The 16,503-nt window shown below is 37.3% G+C and overlaps 2 protein-coding genes, 1 long non-coding RNA gene and 2 other non-coding genes across 6 annotated transcripts; 2 read left to right on the plus strand and 3 right to left on the minus strand.

Moving 5' to 3' along the window:
* The first annotated feature begins 1,181 nt into the window (after positions 1–1,181).
* On the plus strand, positions 1,182–9,977 carry LOC105977390 (transcriptional activator DEMETER). 2 transcript variants are annotated; one of them, XM_088819539.1, is made up of 20 exons: positions 1,182–1,863; positions 2,302–4,080; positions 4,169–4,534; positions 4,973–5,063; positions 5,153–6,138; positions 6,214–6,530; positions 6,620–6,699; positions 6,850–6,934; positions 7,024–7,115; positions 7,186–7,254; positions 7,358–7,394; positions 7,504–7,586; positions 7,689–8,120; positions 8,221–8,257; positions 8,346–8,403; positions 8,690–8,826; positions 8,948–9,013; positions 9,209–9,323; positions 9,399–9,437; positions 9,558–9,977. In XM_088819539.1, exons 1-20 carry the CDS (start codon positions 1,182–1,184, stop codon positions 9,662–9,664), a joined length of 5,658 nt encoding a protein of 1,885 aa, XP_088675665.1. In that variant the 3' UTR covers positions 9,665–9,977. The 2 variants fall into 2 exon arrangements, with proteins under 2 accessions (XP_088675665.1, XP_088675666.1); XM_088819540.1 differs by having other exon boundaries at positions 2,305–4,080.
* LOC148769919 (uncharacterized) lies at positions 8,947–9,279 on the minus strand. The gene is made up of 2 exons (XR_016031726.1): positions 9,144–9,279; positions 8,947–9,069 (listed from the first exon to the last, which is right to left on the minus strand). It is a non-coding gene; the product is annotated as an uncharacterized LOC148769919 (long non-coding RNA).
* A 1,677-nt stretch (positions 9,978–11,654) lies between the features above and the next one.
* TRNAR-UCG (transfer RNA arginine (anticodon UCG)) lies at positions 11,655–11,728 on the minus strand. The gene has a single exon. It is a non-coding gene; the product is annotated as a tRNA-Arg (tRNA).
* A 115-nt stretch (positions 11,729–11,843) lies between these two features.
* On the plus strand, positions 11,844–11,917 carry TRNAR-UCG (transfer RNA arginine (anticodon UCG)). Its single transcript has one exon. It is a non-coding gene; the product is annotated as a tRNA-Arg (tRNA).
* A 151-nt stretch (positions 11,918–12,068) lies between these two features.
* Positions 12,069–14,718, minus strand: LOC105977396 (RING-H2 finger protein ATL38). Its single transcript, XM_013002702.2, has 3 exons — positions 13,921–14,718; positions 13,397–13,485; positions 12,069–12,617 (listed from the first exon to the last, which is right to left on the minus strand). The coding sequence occupies exons 1-3, from the start codon at positions 14,083–14,085 to the stop codon at positions 12,215–12,217; spliced, it is 657 nt and encodes a 218-aa protein (XP_012858156.2). The 5' UTR covers positions 14,086–14,718; the 3' UTR covers positions 12,069–12,214.
* Between the last annotated feature and the right edge of the window lie 1,785 nt (positions 14,719–16,503).

Below are 16,503 nucleotides of genomic sequence, written 5' to 3' on the forward strand. Positions count from 1 at the left end.
GCAATAAAATGAGAACAAAAATATAATATAGATACAAAAAATTGGAGATTTTTTTTTGTTATAATTTGAAAGAGCAAGTCTTTTCTATAAATTTATAAATATTTTTTAAGAAACAAGACCATGTCGAAAACAACCTAAAATTGATACACGAAATAGGTACAATTTTTTAAAAAAATTTGTAGTGTTTCTCTATTTATTATTTATATATTTTGCAGTGTATTGAATTTTCGAATTCTGTATCGATAAAATTCTGGATTCGCCACTGATTATCGTCATGCACGAAATTCCTACCTGCCTAACCATGCACATTTCCTTTTGTGTGTATATAAGGGAACTTTACTGTCCTATTCTTTGTTTAATTGCTTAGTATTTCTCTCTCTCTCTCTCCTCTCTCTCTCTCTCTCTAAAATTTTTCACAGTTATAACGAAGGCGGACTTGTCTCTCCGGCATTGACTCGTTCTGAAGCTACTCACTCACGTTTGTGTGTATATACAACGGATGTACGTAGAGATCGGTGAGCTTATTTATCACTTAATTAAATTCTTTATTTCACTTTTTTTTTTCCTTTTTCATTAAATTTATGCGTTTTATTTTTTTCTCGATTGATTTTAACTGAATTTAACATGCTTTTGTTTTGGGTGTAAAGAACCCATATCTCTTATGTGATTGCTTTTTTATTCACACGGGAGAGAGAGAATCTCCAATTCAAGATTTGTGGGTTTTAATTCACCTGGATACATCAAAAAGAAAAAAGAAGAATTAAATTTTTTTAATTTATATTTGGAATTAAAATCGTTCAATTCATTTCTGATTCGGCGAATCTTCCATTTCCAGCCTCTGTGCAGTTCTTTTGGAAGGTACATTTGCCGATAAGTAAAGTCAGATAGCTGGGTTTTGCAGAAATTTACGAATTTGACATCTGCAGAGATCACTGATTGTTGACAACGGTCTGTTATTATTTTTGGAATTGAATTTCTGGGCATTAATTCTGTGGATTTTCAGCCTTGTTTTTTCTGATTTTCAGTCACGTGTAGCATCTGGTGAATTCAGTTTTAGGACAGTGGCAATTAAGGTTGTTCTGGATCAATATACTGATTTTGGTTCACAAATACACACAGTACATCTAAAGAAAAGTCAAAAATAAAAAGATTGAATTTTTATTTCACTGGTCCTTAGGAAGATGAACCTGGGGAGGGGGTTTCACGTTCCCCGGGAAAAGGGTGTTATGCAAAATGGAGGTAATTGGGTTCCGTCCACACCAGACAAACCAATTGTTCTGCAGAGGTCGAATAATGTCGAATCTGAAACCCCACGAAATCAAATGGGCGAAGAAAATTGGATGGATTTGCTGGGGATTTACAGTGATGTTTTACAGAACGAGGTATCGAAAGCACTGCCAAACGAGGTATCGAATGCACTGCCAAACGAGTTCGATTTACGCAGCCCAAATAACGTTCAAGGTGTTGCTCCAGTTGAGACTTATAACAGGCTGCAGCGGAGTAATCAAGACTTTGCTCCTCCTGAAGTCTATAATCGTCCGCCTCACAGTTTTGGGGGTGCAGGGGTGAATCGTGTGGACCATCGTCACAACTTTGAAGATGTTAGCGCAATGAACAAGTTCGGAAGCTCGAACCAGAATCCGGGTGAAGTTGTACTACCTCAAAAGGTGCATTCTTTAGCGGAATTGATGGGTATGAGGAGAGCACCATGTGCCCCTACGTCATATGGGGCACTAAACGGGAGCAATTATGTCGTGGGGAATCACGTGAATTATGCGGTTGGTGGTGCGAATCTCCAACAGAATCCCGCTCTGCATGCAAGGTGTAACGGTGGTGGTTACAACCTACAAGAAATGCCAAACGGTGAGTTTACTATATCCGCCAAAATAATTTATTTATTATTTTTTAACACTTGTTTTATGCGAATTAATTTACGTAAATGTGCACAAGAGGATTAACTTGCAAAGAGTCTACTTTACCACCAATATTAACTGTGATGTCATGAGATGTATTGTAATAAGTAAATTATACTGTGTCACTTGAGCAATATGTATTATGTGGCTAAATGACAAGGCAAACATTTCTAAGTCTATATGTATCTAAAAGAATACTCTTTTTCGAAGTCCGTGATTTGGTGCTCGTTTATTCACCCTTGCTGCTTGGTTACAGATGCATGTCCCTTATTTTGAGTATTCCAAATAATCTATATAATGTGTTAGTGATGTATACTAATATTCTTCATAAGAACAAGTTTAGAACAATAGCTATAATTGATAATCTTAACGCTCTGCATTCTTGTAGTAGGTCGACTTTCAGTGCCGAACCTAAACTTACCAGCAAGTTCAGAAATTGGAGAATCGTCAAGTGCCTTAAGGCCGTTCCTGTTAGAGCCAGTAACGCCGGACCAGCAGAAACAGTCGAAAAATTGCCAGGTCATTCAAGTACCAGATTTGTCGATTGGCGAAACCTCAATCCAAAACAAACAACATAAGCAGGATAAAGTTATCTTGTCTCCACAACCTGAAATAATCGAAATAGAGGATAATGAAATTTTGGTCAACAACACTGTCGTGGGTTCATCAACTGCAGCGACTCAGAACTTGCAAGAGGAAAATACAATTATTCAAGGTGGAGATGGAGGAATTGATCAGAACAAGACACCACAGCAGAAAACACCCAAGAGAAGGAAACACCGTCCAAAGGTCATAAAAGAAAAGAAGAAAACCAAAAAGACTCCAAAGCCTGAGGTTGCAAAAACCGCCGCCACTCCTGATGGAAATACTGCGGCAAAAAGGAAGTATGTGCGCAAGAGTGTCACTAAACCCTCAACAGATCAACTGAGTGATGCGGGAAATATCGCTCAAGCGTCGAATCTGGAGCCACCTGCAGAAAAATCATGCAAGAGAAAATTAAATTTTGACTTGGGTAATGGAACAGAAAACGAAAATCAGCAGGTACATAATAATGAAGGGAATAAGCGGCCTTTTAATTTAAATTTGGATTCCCAAGAAGCAGAATGGTCAACAGAATTGAACGGGCCACCGATGCTTGTGGTGAATGAAGGACAGCAAAATACCTTTGACAGAGAGAGACAGCAGACACAGCCTGCATACAATTCTGTCCACTCGGCGAATAATATCTCTCTTCAAGGGTCAACTCAGATGGCAAATACATCCCCGATGCCTACATCTAAAAACCATTTGAATGTCCTTGCTAGGAATTTCAACGTGCGAATGACTAATACACACCCAAATATCGACGGGTACAACAATCAGGTGCATCATCAGATGTCTGGAGGCGGCCCTGCTCAGCTTGTCATTCGACCAGACTTTGACGATAGAAGACAATCAGCAGTTCATTCAATGCCGCAAATTCTGGAAAATCCGGTAGATGTCACTGAGAAACAAGGATCAAGAAACTCGCATGCTATCACACTGATGGGTTCTCAACTAAGGTTGAACGGAGTCTCTGAGAGAGGTTATCGCAACTGTGAAACCAGCAACTCCTTGCAAAATGGTCTAATGCACCAGAAAAAGAAGGTTGAGAGTACATTTCATGGGACCTCATCCAGCACGCCTTCTGGCATTTCCATTGAAGACGTCTGGGGACCAACTGAAAGCCGAGGGAATATGACTTCCCCTGCACAAATCTCCAGAATGCACCAGAATGGTGGGTTAACAAATGCTGATCATAGAGGACAGATCGTATCAAGAAACACAAATAATGATAGATCTAACATGCTCGCTTATCATTACTACATGAATATGATGCACATGCTTCAACGGCAGCAGCAGCATGCTTTGTCTCAAGAGCGTTTACGTTCAGAGCAAATAGCACCACAGACATCCCATTACTCTGCTAACAAGCAAATCACCAACTCTGTCACAGCAATGACTAACTGGAATCCCAAATCTACATCTGAAAGAGACCCGAAACCCATTCCGATGAATGGAACTATAACTACTCCCGATCGTGTTGCGGCCAAAAGACCGCCAGCTGGACAAACGTCGTCGAAAAAAATTCTTCAACAAGAGTCCAAGAAGTCCAGAAGCAAAGGCTATTCCTCCAAGAAATTCGCAGGTTAACATTAGCAAGTTATTCTTGTCAACATAATGCTGAATATGCTTGATAAAAAATTAAAGTTGTCTTTTTTTCTTTCTGTGTGCAGGACCAGTACAAGAAAAGGAGAGACGTGTATTTTCCATAAATGATATCACAGACCTTATGCAAGACCTGAGCATCAATAACAATGGCAAGAAAATAGTTCGGAAAGAACAAAATGCACTTGTGCCATACAGAGGGAGTGGTACTGTTGTTCCATACGTGGAATTTGATGTAGTCAAAAGGCGGAAGCCTCGGCCTAGAGTGGACCTTGATCCAGAAACAAATAGGCTGTGGAACCTCTTAATGGGTAAGGAAGGAGATGAAACTGCTGAAACAGTGGACAATAATAAAGAAAAATGGTGGGAGGAAGAAAGAAAAATGTTCCGGGGTCGTGTGGACTCGTTCATCGCACGTATGCATCTAGTCCAAGGTATTAGCTCCTGAATACTGACATCTTTACTATTTTTGATATATAATCACATACCATAAAATGTTAAACGATACAAACTTACTGTTTTTTTTCCTTCATGGCAACTACGTCTAGAAAGATATTATCCAAAAAACACTATGAATCCAAAATAAAGGAAAAAAAAGCATTTTTTATTTGCCTTGCTGTATATACTTTGTCAGATTTCACATTAGAAACAAACCAAATGCTTTCAATATAAGTATTAGTGAACTAGTTTTAATTACCTAAATCTTTGTGTGCTAGAAAGAAAAAAAATAATAATAACTATTCAGGGTGGAGAATGAAGCTAGAGTTAGTCCACCGATGATTCCTACAACATTTAGGATAACAATCAGATTTATTTACCTGGCACATTCAACTTTGGGATGTAACACCTGAAACAACATTACATCTTTGCAGGGGACAGGCGATTCTCTAAGTGGAAAGGATCTGTTGTTGATTCAGTGATAGGTGTGTTTCTCACACAAAATGTTTCAGATCATCTTTCAAGGTAAAATTGATTTCCTCGGCACAAGAATAAGAACCGTGCAATGTAAAAGAAGCTAATCACATTCTATAACTTCTCCCTTCTACTTGCAGCTCTGCTTTCATGTCTCTTGCAGCTAAGTTCCCTCTCAAATCAACATCTACTGGGCAAACATTCTGCGGAAATGGAGAAAGACCGGTTAAACACCATGAGGTCCGCGTAACACATCCAGATGAAACAACTTGTGATAACAACATAGTAAGGGAACCCGTGTGCAATAGCTCCGTGACATCCATTGAATCATCTGAGTACAGGGCAGAAAATGACATGAAAGGAAAAGGAGCTTTCTCAATGAATGACCAAACCAGGAGAACCGAAGAAGACATAATTTCTTCACAAAGTTCTTCGGAATCTTTTGTTTTTCAAGCCTGTGAAGATTTCAGATCCAGCTCAGGGTCAAATTCAGAAGCTGAAGAAGGGTTAAATTTCAACAAAAACCTCAGTCATGTAAGTGTTACAGAACAGGCTGAAAGAATTTCTGCATTGCAGCAAGACCAGTTTCGAATCATGGGAAGTTTATTTCCAAATAAGAGACCCTTTATTGGTAATCGGCCATTAGAAAACACCACATACAGTCAAAATCCAGGACCTGTCAGAGGCAAGAACGCGTATTACAATCCACTCACTTCAACAGTCCCTTCCAATAATTCAGGACCAAATAGGTCGATGGGCCTGGAAAAATGGGAAGCAGATGTTCTTGGATTATCGGGAAAAGAGACCATGTCTTCTCTGGCTTCAACAGATTTTGAGATCCCCAATAGAACAGGTGTGGAGTGCGGACATAATTACATAGGACAGAGTGCAACAAATTCTCTTACATCCATACAAAATGGAAGACCAGAATTTCAGCCGGCAGTTAATCATTCAATTCCAAACAAACACTTTGAATTCCGAACTGATTTTTCAAATGGGTCTCAAAACGGATATGGCCAACAACCAATCAAGAATATGCGAGGGAAGCAGGACAGCTTTCAGCAGGAGAGCACATCTCAGACGAACCCCACAAGACCGGCTGAAGCATCCAGTAAACAGCCTAATGGTAATATAATAGAAATATTTTCTAATCACTGCATATACAGGATAAAATTTGAGTATAATTTGAATGTTATTGCAGATAATTGGAAGCACGGTGATAGTACAACACTTGAACCCAATGAAATTAGACAAGTACGTTCTTCCGACGAACCATCCAGTAAGATCAGCACCACAACTCCAAATGCAAGAAAGAGAAAATCCGAGAAAGAAAAGCCAGAACCATTTGACTGGGATAGCTTGAGAAAGGAGGTGCTATTGAAGAATGGAACAAGAGAAAAAAGCAGGGATGCAATGGACTCTTTAGACTATGAAGCATTACGAACTGCTGATGTTAAGCAGATTTCTGATGCGATTAAAGAAAGGGGAATGAATAACATGCTAGCAGAGCGAATGAAGGTATGTAGCATTTAATGAATGACTCCTTAGAGTATCCTATTACCTCAAAGACACCTAGAGAACCGAAGTATTTTGTTGGATATGTGCAGGCTTTTCTTAATCGTCTGGTTGAAGATCATGAAAGAGTCGATCTAGAATGGCTGAGGGATGTTCAACCAGATAAAGCCAAGTAAGCCCCTCGTTCAAGTTAATCCATTCATTCATTTTATGAAAAGCATGTAGCAGAAGGCATGACAAAAATCCTAGTATCTCTGCCACATGATAATATGTCAAAATCTAAAACCACATTCTTCACTTTTTATAACAAAATGCCTTGCAGGGACTATCTATTGAGCGTACGAGGTCTAGGGCTAAAAAGTGTGGAGTGTGTACGTCTTTTAACTCTTCATCATCTCGCTTTCCCGGTAAGCAAATCTGCACGTAAACCTCAAGTTTATATATATATATCTCATAAGAGAAAAATAAAACCTGCACTGATTATTCCGCTTCTTAGGTTGACACAAATGTTGGACGCATTGCTGTTCGACTTGGTTGGGTTCCTCTACAACCTCTTCCTGAGTCACTCCAGTTGCATCTCCTTGAACTGTAAGTATATGTTAAGCAATAACAATAATGTTTGCGAACTATTGCCTACACTAATTTTGTTTCCTTGCAGTTATCCAGTGCTGGAATCAATCCAGAAATATCTTTGGCCAAGACTCTGCAAGCTGGATCAGGAAACATTGTAATTTAACTTTACTAGAATTACCTATCTCAATCTACAAGAACTATTTGCCTAGCTTTGGCAAGCCCACAATGTCGACTAATTATGTATTATGGCACTACAGGTATGAGCTACACTACCAAATGATAACTTTTGGAAAGGTACGTCGTCTCCTCTGATAGTTTACTAACAGCCACTAGCAACCATTATGTACACTAACCACATGAAAAGAGTTCCTCAAAAGATTGGTTTCTGTATATTGGGATACAGGTTTTTTGCACAAAGAGAGAGCCAAACTGCAATGCTTGTCCAATGAGAGCAGAATGCCGACATTTTGCAAGTGCTTTTGCAAGGTTAGTTTGTGCTATCTCTCTATACGAGTCTATAAAATGACATGAAAGGCTAGAACGCTCAAAGACTACAATACATTGACATACCCGATGTGTTTCGTGCAGTGCAAGACTTGCTCTTCCAGGGCTAGAAGAGAAACAGATAGTCAGTTCAGCTACACCAGTTTATACTAATAAGAGCTCTAATGTGACAATAAAGCCTATGCAGCTACTTACATGTGAGGATAACGTAGAGAGCGGAATGGGGTCGACAAGAAACTGCGAACCATTTATTGAGGAACCGACATCCCCAGAGCCGCCCATGGAAGTGTCAGATAGAGATATCGAGGATGCATTTTATGAGGACCCTGATGAGATCCCTGTCATAAAGCTCAACGTAGAAGAATTCACTACAAACTTGCAGAGCTTTATGCAAGAGCAGATGGAAATGGGAGAAAGTGATATGTCAAAAGCCCTAGTTGCTTTGAATCCAGAACTTGCTTCTATACCAATACCCAAACTAAAGCACATCAGTCGACTCCGGACAGAGCACCAAGTGTAAGTTTATAACTCTATACTATAAATTAGAAGTGGATAGATACACTAAGACTAAAATATAAGTAGGAGCTATGAGTGACAAATGACTTCTATGTTGCAGCTATGAACTCCCAGATTCACATCCATTACTGAAAGCGGTTAGTTATTTCTTATTTCTAGTTTTAACTTTAACGAATCTGTTTATATACAACTTGATTTTCACTAACAAAAAAATTAAATATACAGATGGACAGACGAGAAGCTGATGATCCAAGTCCATACCTTCTGGCTATATGGACTCCAGGTAGGTTATATTGTCTAAAATCACTTCATAACTCAAATAGGAATGTCACCAAAATGAGAGTGGGTGGGTGTTTATTAACTTCTAAATCTCATTAAAGTAACCTAATGACAACTCACGCCTCCTCCTCTCATCTTTTCCCCACTACCACATGCGCATAAACATAAATAAATCCTGGCAAATACAAAATCATAGAATTATACTGAATACACAGACCAAGTTATATCGTGCTGAAGTGGACTTCACATCTATTCTACTGATTGTACCCAAATTGACGACATCTTAATAGGTGAGACTGCAGATTCAGTTCAACCTCCAGAAGGTAAATGTAGCTACCAGGAAAGTGGTGTCTGCAAAAATCCAACATGTTTTCCATGCAGCAGCACGAGAGAGGCAGAGTCTCAAACTGTCAGAGGCACAATTTTGGTGAGAGAAAAAAAAATGGATATGCTTATCAGTAATAGTGGAAAAATTGGACATTCAAGTAGCTTTATTTTTCTTTCTTTATCCTTTTGTTGTCTTTATTGAAACATCTACTTCCTTGTAGATACCTTGCAGAACAGCAATGAGAGGTAGCTTCCCCCTCAATGGCACATATTTCCAGGTCAATGAGGTAATAAGGCTCTTATTCTCTAGAGGTTTATTTATAGCACTGCCAACTGGAGATTTCTGCAATGGAAAATGATGTTAACAAACGAAGATCTCAATTTGATAACCAGCATAAGAATAATTTTGGTGTATACATTGAATCATTAAATGTATTCAACGGTGTGGGAGAGGGATGTAACGCATTTTTACTCTGATGCAGGTATTTGCGGATCACGAATCCAGTTTGGAGCCTATCGATGTCCCAAGAAGGTTGCTATGGAACCTGCCAAGAAGGACAGTTTTCTTTGGGACATCTGTAACATCAATTTTCAAAGGTAAAAGAAAAATATATTCATTAGTTTATCAATGATTTATAGAAAAGAAACTGACAGGAAATTGATGCTTGCCAGGCCTGTCAACTGAAGGAATCCAGTACTGCTTCTGGAGAGGTATCAACTCTCCACATTATTCTAATTGGTTAACTTTGCTTTGGTGGTGCAACTCTTGCACGTGTATATCTACTTAAGACGCAATTTCCACACAATTGTAATTTCAAATATGCATTGCAGGATTTGTATGCGTTAGAGGATTTGACCAGAAACATCGAGCACCAAGACCCCTAAAGGCCAGGTTACATCTTCCTGCAAGTAAGATGATGCCAAAGAAAAATGAGTGAAAATAAATTATATATCAGATAAAGTTGCAAAGTCAAATAACCAGAATCCGCTTCCTCCAAGAAGAAACGAAACTGCAGAAGTAGGATAACCATAGGCAGCTAACAATTTTTTTACATTCATTTGTCCTCTTCCCTTGAGTTGGTAGTTAACATGTTCTTCCCGCAGTTGTATGTACATTGGCGTATGACCAATAAGTTATTTTCTGCTGCTCAAAGTACAGGTTCCAGAAAGGGGCTGCATGTACATCATAAACAGTTACATTTTTCCATAGTTCCATTTTTTCATAGTTATATTTTTAACAATCCATACTCACCATGTGAGCCATTTTTCTATACAATTTTTAGTAGGGAAGGTTAAATTAAAGAATGTAATTCACAGCTGTGTCGTCTATATATCTATCTCAGAAATCCATCTTTGAATGGAGCCATTGATTTCTTCCTAGACATAAATATTAATAGGACCAATTTAAAGCCTAATATGCAGACTATATATCACCCTGTATTACACATACCAAGGGTGTATATTCTTCACTGTAAACCCATCACATACACCCCTGGATTTAGATTTCACCATAAAAATTTATGCAGGGAAATTCGTAGAGAAGTTTGGTAGAAGAACAACTACAATCAGCACTAGCAGTAGAGCATATAGCAAGATAATGTATCAAATTGGTTGAACAAACAGAAGTTAGAAGTTAAATTGAGCTTGAAGCAATAGAATAGAATAATAGTCTACCACAATGAACTGGTGAGATAACTCCATGTGCTTCTGCCAGTGAGATCAATCCTTCTCGTTTTTTTCTGATCACTGCCATTAAAGAGTCGTCTTCCTGCCGCAATCGAATAGGTAACAGAAGCCTTTTAGATAGAAATTGGATCAACTCAGCATAACATTTAGTCACTTTTGCAATGCAATCCTGTAATAATCAACTGGAACTTATACCATGAACAAGATTTCTTTATAAACTACTGAAAGAACGAAAAGGAAAACGCAGACTTATTTAGAAAGAGCACCTCCTAGTATGAAGACTCTTTCGTAATCAATAAACATATACGAGTGAGTAACAACATTTTCACATATCCAACAGCTATAAAAATTAAAAAAAATATATATATTGTAGCATCCACAGAAAACATACAAAAAACCCTAGCTGCGAGCTTGTTCTAAATCGTTCAATCAATGTTCCCATCCCATGTCTCAGTCATACTTTTTCTTAGAATATGCATATCCATTACTTAATTCAACACATTGATCCTAAATTAAATGCGGAAACGAAATAACCAAAATTTATGAAATCCTATAACACAATTGCAATACCTTCAATTCTAGAAAGAACAGCAGAAAAACCAAATCAAATTACCAAATAAATAAATATTCAAACATACTGGATCGAGCAAAACCCCCGAAACTAACAAATTCTTATATTATGCGTGAATACATATTAAAATAGATCAAACTCACTGTTTCTCAGGGTGTAGTTCGCAGATCTATCCCGCTCGAACAATATAATAGGGAGAGATAAAGTCGCGGTCGAGTGAAATTGTATGCTTCTGCGATGTTTACAGATGAGAAATTGGGAGGCTGGAGAGAGAGAGAGAGAGAGAGAGAGGGGAGAGAGAGGCGAGTGGAAGTTTTGCCGCCTTTTGTTTGAGTTTTGCCGCTCGGGTTTCCCGACTCGAAATCTGTAATTAATAATACTTCCCATCCCGTATCTAAGTTTAATTACATTTTTCTTAAAAAAATATTTTATTAAGGGGTATACTTTGAACAAAATTGTTTTGTTTAATTAAATAATCGAACCTTCAAAATAAGATTTTCTTTAATTAAATAATCGAAGGTTCTAAACGTTGTAAATTAAAATTTTCAAAATAAGATTTTCTTTAATTAAATAATCGAAGGTTCTAAACGTTGTAAATTAAAATTATTGAAAAAGGTTTATGGGGAAATAAATAAATATGTAATAAAACATTTAAAATAATTAATTCTGAACGACCACAGTGGGAGTCGAACCCACGACCTTTTGATCCGAAGTCAAACGCGCTAATCCACTGCGCTATGCGGTCTTTATGCTTTATTTTTTATCAATTATACTTCTAAACATTAAACCAAAATATCTTCTGGATGCTTGGTTATTTATACTCTAAAGTTGAAGGGGCTTTATCAACGCTATCACATTATGACCGCATAGCGCAGTGGATTAGCGCGTTTGACTTCGGATCAAAAGGTCGTGGGTTCGACTCCCACTGTGGTCATATTTCTAAATATTTATTTTTTTTTTATTTTTTTTCCCCATATTTTCTAGGCCTACGTACAATATACAAAGAGAATATTTATTTATTTATTTTTTTTTTTCCCCATATTTTCTAGGCCTACGTACAATATACAAAGAGAAAACAAGAACACTTGTGAGTTGCAATAGTTTCTTCAATTTTCAACAATGACATATATATACAGAAAGCCCCGAAAAAACAAAAGAAACCCATGCCAACTTTCGAGCATTGCTCTTTCCCCGTCCGAGAAAGACAAAAAAAAAAAAGACTAATTCAATTCTACTTTACTATCCTATCCGACTCACAGTTCTTGCTAACCCGTTGACAATCAACGGTGACAGTAGAGTTTCTATCTCCAAGATTAACCGAGTGACAACGAACATCGACAATCTCCCCATCCACCGTCGATCTTCTGGATGAACGGCCAGCGTTGTTGTTCCCCATGCACCGGCAGTAATGCGCGTTGACAGCCTGCATCCTGTGCTGGGATCGAAGGGCGGAGCTGAACATGGGGTGCATGAACCACTTGTTGCGCTGGATCGAAACTCTGCAAACCGGACAAGTTGGATGCTGCTGCAGCCATATCCCTATACACGTTGCGTGGAAGAAATGGCCGCAGATTGGGAGGATGTACAGCGAGTCTTCCTCTTGGTAGTCGGATAGGCACACACTGCACCTGTGACTGAAATAATACGATCGAAATATTGAATTTCTTTATCAGTCGTCACAAATGGTCGTGTTTCGAATTAGTAAAATGTGTTGTTTAATGTTTCTACGAGCGAATTGAAGGACTTGTTGATTTTATCTGCATTTTTTTTTTCCGAAAAACAACTTAAGCAAATAAATTTAGCTTAGCTCGTGTAACCCTAGCCTATACTTCTCCTCCCATTCATATTCAGATGTCCCATCTAGAATCGGCCTCGAGTTCTAACTGAATGCAGAAAAAAAGTAAAAAAATTCGGTGGTTTTTTTAGGATGTCATAGCTACTAGTAACGAAATTCGTAAAAAGATCAATAAATAAATAAATATATAAAAGATTAACTAACCTTAAGTTCAACTACTAATAAATATGATCTTAGCCCGAGAAATAGAACTATTCTATCTACATTAACCAGCTAAAGTGCCACATTTAAAGAAGTTACTCATCGAGCACAAAACGGGCGGATTTTTTATGTCTAAATTTCTTCCTTAGTAAGTCCAGCGGGACGTTGAAGAGCAATTATCGTACACCATAATTTAGGCTGATCTTTTCCTAGGAACTGTCTGAAAATTGGAATTTCTTTAGCATGATCGTATTTCGACTACTGCCTTTTATCACTACTTCAACAGAAATATCAAAAAAAGTGAACAAATAAACCAGTCCAACTCGATTTAAAAGTACTCCAATAAGTAATAGTTGATGTGCAAATAGCCAAACAATATATAAGGCCATCGAATTTGGCAGAGATCGATCAACTTACGAAGCATTTTCTTTAGAGGGCAAGCATAATTCTTTATACTTCTTCATAGGGAAGTTGGCCGGCGTAATAGGCTCTAGACCCCTCTCCAACTGTTAGAAAACGAAAAAACGAAAAAAAACGACTTAAAATGCCGTAAATGGAAACAACGCATAAAAAAGAAAATAGCCCTTTGGCTGGTTGTTATCGAACAAGATTCTCGGTCCTACTAGGCTGTGGAGTTAACACTTACAAGCTACAAATGCGTAAATCACAATAGGGGCCAATAGAACTACTATATTAGGAAATCAAGAAACGAATTCTTTCCGAATTTTCTCCGACAAGAAGCAAAAATAGAACAGGGCAATGCCATTAAACACGAGTCGAATTAATTCGAAGCTATTTGCGAGACGTATTTAATCGACTTCATTCAAATTATACTAGACAACTCGATTCAAAGATTTAAGTTCCAATCGGCACCTAAAACGCGAACTAACGAACAACAAACACAAATTAAATCGGCATGGAGGGGGAAAACAAATGCTTACAGTGGTGAGATCAGATCCAGCAGCAGCAGCACGTGCGAAAAACCTGCGAGAAGCATTCAAATGGATTCGAGCACAAATGAGGCGGGTGCAAACAAACACTATGAACGTAATACTCAGACCAAATCCGATCACAGTCATCACCAAGTTTATCCCCGGGGATATCATTGTCTTTTTCACACACAGTGGTGGTGTTAGTGCGCACTTTTATCAATCAATCAAAAAAAGAAGAAGAAAAAATTCCCCAATTCGGTTATGATTTGTTCGTTTTCCTTTTGCTTCTGTAGTGGTGTGTGTGTGTTGTCCCTACTTGTGAGTGTCCCCCACATCTGCAAATCTAATTGAGAATTTTTTTTTCAAACACTTAATTATCTAACGAATCTATGCAAATCAAGGCGATGAAACGAGTAAATGAGAAAGATTCCAGACGTAGTGAGGTCTATCTCTCACTTTCCTTTTCTCTCTCTAGCTTTCTCTCTCTCTCTCTCTAAATTGGGTGTCAGTGGTTTTAAGGAAAAGAGTAATGGTGGTGGTGGGAGAGAAGCCATGGTGGGATTTGGCTGAGCCAAAGTCAAGGACCCCCATCTTGGGAAATACAAGCATACTAAATTACAGAAATAGACTGTGTGTGTGTGTGTTGTGTGTGTGTGTGTGTGAGAGAGAGAGAGAGAGAGAGATGAAGCAGGTGAGAGAAAAAGACACCTTAGTTAATGGAATTCGAAAATTAAGTTTCAGCGAGATTTTCCTGGCTAAAAGGTGAAGAAAAAACTTTGAAAATTAATTTTGACATTTTTCTGCCATTTTCACACTCATCTTTATTTATATTTATATATAAATTGCAGGAATGCGCGTCGTTTTAGTATTAAATGGGCTGAAAGAAAAGCGAAAATTGGGATGGGCTTCGTCCATCCACCCCTTGTATAGATTAATAATAAAATAATTTATAAAAAAAGAAGAAAAAAAAATAAAAAATATACAATATAGTATATACGTAACTTGTGGTTACTGCATAGTCACAGATGGAGTGCTATTTCTGCTGACTCTAAATCACGTTATGTAATAAATCCAGCCAATAGGGTTGTAGTCTACTGCATAGGTAACGTGCTATTACAAAAATAAATAAAAAATAAATAAAACGACTTCCATTTAAAATATTAATTATTTGTAAATATTAAATAAAACGAGCTCGAGTTGAGATGATGTAAGAAAATTAATATTCAAATAAGCACGTATTGGAGGTGTTCTAAAGCATTAATTCAACCAAGTTTTATTTACTCTTTCACATTACTTTAATTTGGTTGTTTGAACCAAAAATTAATTAATTAATCAGAATTGTTTATGATAATTAGTTGAGGCTTTTTGACTTGAATTAACGTTTGGTACACTTTTGTTTTGAAGCGATTGGCAAGATGGGATTTTACATTAGATTTGTTTCAAAAGTTGGAATCAAAATCTTCACGTGATGATATATGTATTGTTGTTAGAAGAATTAATTAATGATATTAATTGCATTTAAGTATTGTTTAATCAAATCATAGTGGATGTTAGTATAATCTTTCATAAAAGGCACCCAAAAAAAAAAAAAAAACTCTCATTTTTTTTTCAGTTGTCGTTACAAGAGTTGGTACATGTGATAGGGTCTCAATTGCCTTGAAGCCCGGATAGTAAGAATCTGGTATAAAGCTCAAAGACAACTCAGACTCAATCTTACCTTAATCGATAGCTGACATTCTATATAGCATGTCACTAATCCCACGTAGGGTAGATATAGACGTCGGATGTGAGTTTGTGACTACATTCAGCTAAGTGTTAGAAATAAAGGCGGAAGGCCTGCATCACGACATGAACAAGGGAGATACACACTTACGACATAACAACGAGCGACCACATCAGCGGACTCTTTCCATTTAACTGACCCAAATTGCATAGATCAAGTTCGCCCTCAACAAACAAACACAACTCATGGTAGTCACACCATTTTTACGTGTGCTCTGATAAAAAAACAGAATGGGGGTCCCACCAACTCATCCCTACGATATGTAAAAATACAGTCTTGAAACACAAGAGAAAGACGAGTATACTGGGCATTCCTAATACACACATTCTTATTATATTTCTCTAAATAAGATATTTTTTTTTATATTCCAAATAAAAAAGGAAACATCACATTTTTTTTTCACAATAAATGGCGGGAAAAGTGCTGAACAATTTTGTAAAATAGTGTTAATCATTGTAGGTTGACTTCAAAGTTGTCACCAGGTATTCAAATTATATGCACTATCATGCTCTGCTGGTTATGGATAAGCTTCAATTAATTTAATTCACTTGTTTATTATTATATCATAGTCAACACTTTACCTTAATTTTGACCCATTGGGCCTTTCCATCAATTTGTCGAGGCCCAATTCAAACACCCATCTTCATTATTTAATAAATTAATAAAAACTCATATTAATATAATATTTATATATATTATTAATAATGATTCCAAAAAACAAAAAAATTAAGATACAACTTCAAGTTTGCATCTAACATAACAGAATTAAATACTTATGATTTTCATTACAATTTACAAACATCAAAAAA

Source organism: Erythranthe guttata, chromosome 6, assembly GCF_056151865.1.
Source record: "Erythranthe guttata isolate IM_541 chromosome 6, IM_541, whole genome shotgun sequence".
Lineage (NCBI taxonomy): Eukaryota > Viridiplantae > Streptophyta > Magnoliopsida > Lamiales > Phrymaceae > Erythranthe > Erythranthe guttata.

Excerpts from the sequence above, each read along its gene's own strand:
- LOC105977390 (XM_088819539.1), top strand. The coding sequence starts at position 1,182 with ATGAACCTGGGGAGGGGGTTTCACGTTCCCCGGGAAAAGGGTGTTATG. Across the intron at positions 7,116-7,185 it reads CAGTTGCATCTCCTTGAACT|TTATCCAGTGCTGGAATCAA; the intron begins GTAAGTATATGT and ends GTTTCCTTGCAG. Across the intron at positions 8,827-8,947 it reads CTGTCAGAGGCACAATTTTG|ATACCTTGCAGAACAGCAAT; the intron begins GTGAGAGAAAAA and ends ACTTCCTTGTAG.
- LOC105977396 (XM_013002702.2), bottom strand. The coding sequence starts at position 14,085 with ATGATATCCCCGGGGATAAACTTGGTGATGACTGTGATCGGATTTGGT. Across the intron at positions 13,486-13,920 it reads CTGGATCTGATCTCACCACT|TTGGAGAGGGGTCTAGAGCC; the intron begins GTAAGCATTTGT and ends GTTTTCTAACAG. Across the intron at positions 12,618-13,396 it reads CCCTCTAAAGAAAATGCTTC|TCACAGGTGCAGTGTGTGCC; the intron begins GTAAGTTGATCG and ends GTATTATTTCAG.